This window comes from Corvus brachyrhynchos, unplaced genomic scaffold, assembly GCF_000691975.1.
Source record: "Corvus brachyrhynchos isolate BGI_N302 unplaced genomic scaffold, ASM69197v1 scaffold720, whole genome shotgun sequence".
Classification (NCBI taxonomy): domain Eukaryota; kingdom Metazoa; phylum Chordata; class Aves; order Passeriformes; family Corvidae; genus Corvus; species Corvus brachyrhynchos.
The window spans coordinates 562,175-569,303 of NW_008235978.1; the positions used below are offsets into that span (position 1 = coordinate 562,175).

At 43.4% G+C, this 7,129-nt stretch overlaps 1 protein-coding gene across 1 annotated transcript in view; it reads left to right on the top strand.

Annotated features, from left to right (window-relative positions):
- Window positions 1–7,129, top strand: part of LOC103612923 (serine/threonine-protein kinase TNNI3K) — a 35,882-nt gene that overhangs the window by 22,739 nt on the left and 6,014 nt on the right. Inside the window, exons 17-20 of the mRNA XM_017729383.1 lie at window positions 215–354; window positions 4,754–4,806; window positions 4,974–5,026; window positions 6,297–6,445. Of these exons, the coding sequence (XP_017584872.1) occupies window positions 215–354; window positions 4,754–4,806; window positions 4,974–5,026; window positions 6,297–6,445 (395 nt within the window). The remainder of the gene's footprint in view (window positions 1–214; window positions 355–4,753; window positions 4,807–4,973; window positions 5,027–6,296; window positions 6,446–7,129) is intronic.

Sequence of the window (7,129 nt, forward strand, 5' to 3'; positions counted from 1 at the left end):
AACAGAGAAAGGAACACAGTGGAAAATATTGAGCTTTGGTTCGCTTTAATGGGGTGTACGAGGTAAATTGATGAGTAATCACAAAGTTGTTATTGCCATTATTTTACAATATATAGGTTTACTTTGCATAGATTACGTAACATTATTTTGTGTGTAAAACAATTTTAAACGTCCCATGATTTACAGATAAGAATAATTTTCAACTGTTTATTACCTTCAAGTAATTTTAATTTTTTTTACGAAATACAGAATTCTTGATCTGCAGTCTAAATTAATCATTGCTGTAGATGTGGCCAAAGGCATGGAGTACCTCCACAATCTCACACAGCCCATCATACATCGGGATTTGAACAGGTCAGTTTCAGTCTTCAACCTAAAAATTTAGGCAACATGAAAGCTCAAAGCCACAGGGACACCCTGCAGCCTCCTGCAACCCCACAGTGTCTCATTAGCACTCAATTGAAAATAATCTCAGAGGTTTTATACAAACCTCTATGAGTCACAACTGCTGAACTGTGATTGTCCTGGAAGGCTGCAGTGGGTGATGGTGTTTCCCTACATCTGTTTGTTTTTCTGAATCTCCATTTCCCAATGCTCAATTTCAGCCTAACACCTGCTGGCAAAGGCCACCTGGTCACATTCCCTCATCGTTTCATCTCCTGCCCTTTGCTTTGTCTCTTTTACTCTAAATATTTCCTGCTAGTCACTGAGTTCGTGTGTTTCTCTGTTTGCTTGGCTTGTTTGTTACAGCTCACAGCAGCTCTGATTGCTTCCCTCTGGGAGCTGAGATCTTCACAGGACTGGGCACTCACCCATCTCTGGTGGTATCCGAATGGGAGCACTGAGTCCTTGGTGGCTGCAGGGAAAAGCCTGTTCTTGCTGCTCCAGCTGTGAAAAGGGTCTTGAGCATGTTTCACCAACAGGGGGTGAAATACCTGAATGGCATTGATTGCAGGATTGGAGATGAAAGTGATCCTTTTGCTAGAGCCAAAGCATGGTCCTTAGCTCTGTCAGCCCTCGAGAGCAACAGGCACGCTGAATGGCGTCCTCCACTATCCTTCTGAGTCTCCTTCTCATACCTGCATCCCTGCCCAGCTTCCTTCCAGGCCGCACACCTGTGTTGTTCCAAGGGAGAGCCTTGCTTTTGAGGCAGTGGCACGAGCCAAGAGCCCCAGGCCTGACTTCTGCAGCCTGTGGAACTGCTCTAGGGGAGCCAAGGCTCAGACCAGGGCAGCCAAGACTCAGACCTCACAGTTCAGCTTCATGCCTTGGTGGCTCTTAGAAGAACAGTTCTGCACTGAAGGATTTTAAATAATGATTTCCACAAAAGAAAACCCAAACCAGTATCTTCCTAGAGATCCAGAAAGCATGTAACTGCCCCACAGAACTCATACAGATCGTATTTGTGAGGGTCAGAAGATAATGTGCTGTAGGGAATGTTGGAGCCATTGATGTGTGCTGCTGAGAGAGCTCAACTTCTGAAAGTTTAGTGCAAGAGCAGGAGTCGTGTTTGCAGCATGAGTCCCAGCCAACCCACAGGCACAATTACCAGATGAAAAACTTTGCAACAACTTAAGAGAAAGACTAAGAGTGAAAATCCGTGTTAAGTTTTGCCAGTGGCTTCACAGGAGTCTCATATTTTTTACCTTAATTTTTCACATAACTCATAATCACTTTTGTGAGTTCTGAAATCTAATGCACTACACATAATGCATTAAATAAACCTGCAATATGGCTTGACAGAATAGAGAAGAAAATTAATCTTTCGTGTCTCTACCCTGAAAAAGGAGTTATCCTTCCATTTGAAGAATAATTGGGAGTTTTATTTTGCTTTTCACTTCTGACAGCCATCAGTAATGGTGACATGCATCACCTTATTACTACTTACACCATGGTGAGGGATGGAAGCCACAAAGATTATAGCACTTTAATAAAAGAGACCATTTTAGTATCCATTTAATTTAAGCCATGACAGCTGAACATGGCTGGAGCAAGCCTTTGAGCAACTGACCTGCTTTTGATGGCTCTAACTATCTGTGAACACTTCTGAGAGCTGCTTGGTGAGGGAGATGAAAGAGAGGATGGCAGCCTGGTGGTAATGGGCATGGAGTCTGCAACTCTTTGTTGAAACGTCCCTTGTGAAATCTTAAAATATCCATTGCTTTTTATTACACCCACAGTGTGTTAAAGGCAGAAGGATCTTTTAATGGCCCAAATCCTTAGGAAAGGGACATGCTGTGCCTGTCACTTGACATGGGAGAGAGAAGCCTCCACGCCTGGCAGACCCCAGAACCATGTCCTTTCACAAAGCCAGGATGATTGCACGCTCCTTGTTCTTATCTCGTTTTCTTCCTTCCATGGTTTCATGAAGAGAACAATGCCTGCTCTCACTATTGCAATCCCTGTGTGACCTTAACAGAAGAAAATTAATTTCTGATTCTGCTGAACTCTGTATTAGTCTTCTGCCAGCTCAGTTCAGCTTGGATTTTTCTTGCTGTATTTCTCAAAACACAGGCTTAAGAGCACCTGTTTCATCTGATGTTTTCACATTTTCAAGTGCCACTGAGTCAATTACAGCATTTTTAAGCTGTTACCTTCCAAGCCTTATTTCTGTGGGGTGTATTTGTTTACTTTAAAAAAGAAAAATCAGTATTTGTAGTGTTCCCTGGAGGTACCAGACTGACAAAACCCTCCCAGAACCTGCTTCCTGCCCTCAGATATGCCCATCAATGCACTCAGCACCAAGATGAGCATTTCAGCATTGTTTTTCAGATTCTGAGCCAGGGGAGGTTCAAATTGGACATCAGGGAGAATTTCATCACTGAAAGGGTGGTCAGGCATTGGAAGTGGCTACCCAGAGCAGTGGTGGAGTCACCATCCCTGGAGGTGTCCAAGGAACACCTGGACATGGCAGTCAGTGCTGTGGGCTGGGTGACGAGGTGGGGATTGGTCACAGGTTGGACTCCGTGATCTTGGAGGTCTTGGAGAGCTCCAATCTCAAAGATTCTGTGATTCTATGAAAGGCTGATGCATGCCATGAGGAGAAAGGGAATTTCAATTGATTTCTCTGCTTCTCCATAAAGACTGTCAGCCTAGGTCTTGATTATGTCTTGACTTGTCAAGTTGGATTTATTCAAGTCTACACAATCCTGGAATAGCCTGAAGTTGAAGCTAGGGCTCAATGCAGTTGAGACATGGTGATAATTTTTGTCCCTACTGACAGAGGCCAAATTTGAGCGAAGACCACAGCAAAGTCTGTAGCTCTGTGTGGCTTGTGTACCTACACTCAGCCTGGGGTGCAGCCTTCAGGAGTCTCTCTAGTTCCACCTTGTGTTTGATTCATATTTTCATTTGGCATACGGTGTGGATCTCAAAACAATTCCACATGTGATACTAAAATAATTTAAATATTTTGATGGAAAGTACATATGAGAGCTAAAATCAGATTGAATATAAATCAGGAGAGTCATGGTTACATTTTTATGATTAAATTTATCATCCCAAGGGTTGGGTTTAGGTGAAGGTGGAAACCTTGAAGACAGTGATTTGTGGGAGTCCTGCTTGGGAGAGCTTAAATTTTCTTCTGTCCTAAAACTGTTATCTGGTAAAATTTGTGTTCCTCACTTGACTGCTCTTGTTTCTATCTGCAGCTCTAATATGAGCAGGTTGTGCTTTTTGTTGACACCATCAATATTACTTCCATTTTCCTTCCTCAGGTAAACTCTTGCCAACTTTTTCATTTCTGTTTTTCATACACTTTTCACTCTTCTGAATTTTCTTGACTCAGTCAGCATTTGATAAATACCCTGACATCATCATTGTGTCCACATTCCTGCACTTTTATGTTGTGATTTGCTCGGCCCTTCCAAAGCCCTGTGCCATGAAGGTATAGTGACTGGGGTAGGGAAGCCTTTATTTCCAGAGGTACTGGAAGCTTGTGACCTAGCTAAAGCATCTTGTGCGTCTTTCCCCAAGCTTCCATTCTCTTTGGAACCCTGTATTTGTGTTGCCGATTTCTAAAATTCTCTCTCTGGATTTGTTGCATGCAAATCAGTCAAAGGTTGGATTAGCAGTCAAAGGTTTGACTCTGTGATCTTGGAGTTTTTTCCAGCCTTGATGATTCTATGACTATACTGTTTTATGAAGTGGTCTTTTTTTTACTTCATCTTGTGTGTTCTTTGCTGAAAATTAAATCGGTTGCTGTAACTTCCATGAATCAGTAAAAAAATTTTCAGTAGATTCTATATACACTTTTCCTGCTAAATGACATTTTGCAATAGGCAAATATATTTTGCCTGCATGATCCGTTCTATACGGACTCTTCAGATCTGCTCCTTCTCTTCCATACACTGGCGTAAATATGGGATTGCCACCTACGTAAGCCTTAGAAGGAAACAGAATCAGTCTGTGCAATTTTATTTTAAGATCATCACTATGTTTATATTCAAATATCATGATCTTTATCACTTCATCACTGAGATTCAGTGCACATATTAAATAAAGCTCTTGGACTTGGTCTCTAACTAATTACAGAAGGTGTTTTGCTCTGATATTGATTAGAAGCTGGTTTGCCCTCTCAGGGGTAAGGTGCACTTTCTAACAATAAATATGAGATGTACCTACAGACATTTAGCTACCCAAGGAGGTGATTTGAACTCAAACATTTAGCTATGACCCAAAAATGATAACATTTTCACCATCTTTAAGGCACTAGCAAACAATTACCTATAGGATTTGTTTTTTTTTCCCCCAGTCACAATATTCTCCTGTATGAGGATGGTCATGCAGTAGTCGCTGATTTTGGAGGTAAGGAGATTTTGTGAAACACTTATAAATTAACCCCAAATTCTCTAAAACTAAACATGTGCTGACTGAGAGGGTCCTGTGTAATTGTACTTAAGGTGGGATTTTTGTATAATAAGGTGTGTGTCTGTATTGGCCTGAGAGTAATTCTTTTTCTTGCTCTGTTTCAGAATCTCGATTTCTGCAATCCCTGGATGAAGACAACATGACAAAACAACCTGGGGTTTGTTTCTTGTTTTATTCCACATAATTAATATCAAACATACAGGCAAGCACAGTTTAGGAGAAGAAGACATTGGAAATATGTTTGTTGGAAACGATGAACTGGTGTAGTATTTCATCTCTCTCAATGTTTCTCTGTCTTGGTTTAATTTTTTTCCTCTGTCTTTAATAGCAGAGATGAGAGAATATATAACATCTGCAGCAGAAAACAATGCTTTATAAGGTTGTCTTTGGAGCTCTATTGCCCCAATTCCTTACTAAAGAGTTTTTTTTAATCCACTCTTCCCCACTCACACACACATGCTGTTGGCAGGTGGTTCCTTTTTCTAACAGGGAATTAGTTACTCAGCACTGATTCCCTTATTTCACAGTTCTTTTCTTCACAATAGCCCGTTGCTCACTGTCAGATTTACAAGACAGTTGTTGTCTTCATGGGTTGGGGTCCAGATATGTCCTGTGTGTCACCCCATGGCCAGGAACGTTCACATCATCCTAACTATTAATGTGGGGTGGGATGGATGATGGGATGGAGTGGGCAGTGCCAGAGGATGGGTGGTGCTACAGCCAGCCTTGGCAACCAGCTCTTTAACACTCTGCAGTGGTACTCGCTGTGTGGGGAGTGGGGCTGCTGCTCAGACATTAAGTCTTGCTGGGGCTTGGTGCTGTTCTGCTGAGAAAGGCTGTTCTATGAAAACTGACCTGATGGGGGCTGTCCTGCCCTGTATAGGATGCAGAGTACGGAGCACAAGGAATCTAAAAATCCACCCTGAACCCGTCACCCCAGGGAGAGACTGGTTGCTTGTGAAGCAGCCTCAGAACTGGGGCTCTGCAGGGAGCAGCAAGACCCCAAGAGAGCAGGCCCCAGTCCAATGCAGCTATTGTCACCTTTTACTTCTGCCAGCTGGAGCAGTAGTTAATTCTTATTATGTGGCATATATGCATATATCTCTCAGATCATATGATGTGGTCTCCAGACCTTGAGCCTGGGCTTCTGTTTTTATTCTCATCCTACTGTCACAGTTAAAGCCTGCTCAGCCTGGCTCTATGGAGCTGAGATAGCACCAAGCTGATGTAGTTACATATCATACACAGTAACACACTGACTACATTTTGCAAGTCAGGTGAAAATTTTTCCTGGCAGATTACCAATTATTTTATGGAGTGATGGAGGCAGGAAATAAGGAAACAAAGGAAAACAAACATACAGGAATAGGTGCTTGTATGAGGAAGCAAACACTGCTAATGTGTGATTGCTGCTTCCTGGTGCGCAGAACCTGCGCTGGATGGCCCCTGAGGTGTTCACCCAGTGCACGAGGTACACCATCAAAGCCGATGTCTTCAGCTATGCTCTGTGCCTCTGGGAGCTGTTAACGGGGGAAATTCCTTTTGCTCACCTGAAACCAGGTAACATGCTCAATTAATTAATTTTTTTAATTTCTCTAAACTAGAGAAGTGGCTACACCATGTAATTTTAAGATTCAGTAATATCTTACTGAAGTGTGTTATTAAGTGCTAAGAGATTGCATTCGGTGAAAAGTACAGACCTATTCTATCTAGGTCTAGGACTGGGAACAAGACACCCTGACTACAGGCTGTTTTGTCTCTCACACGGGTGCTGGGATTGCAAAGCCATTCCTTGGTACATCTCCTTGAGTACCTCAGGACAGCACCCACAGACCGGTGGGGAGGGGGGTGTACAACAGCAGAGCAACATTTCCAGGGCTGCACTTTGCACTCCTGAGATTCTGACCCCTGGATGTCTGACAGGAGTTGTTCAAGGTCATGAGCACTGCAGGACGTGGTCAGAGCCAGCATGGGTAAGGAGCAAGGGTTCAGCCCCCTCTGCCAGTGAGACCCTCACTGCTGTCTGACCTGTGACCAGAGGTGGGCCTGTGGCCATGGTGATGGGCATCTCTGCTCTCGGTCTGATTGGAAAAGCCTCCTTTAACCTCCAGCCTCCATGCAACCTCCTTTATTCGTAGGTGGGATGGCTCAGCGTTTCCACACCTGCTGGGTGTCTCAGCAGTGGGTAGGGGTGTTCCCAGGATCCCTGTGACCGCTGGTGCTAACGGGTGTCTCTGGGCTGTCCCTTGCAGCAGCAGCG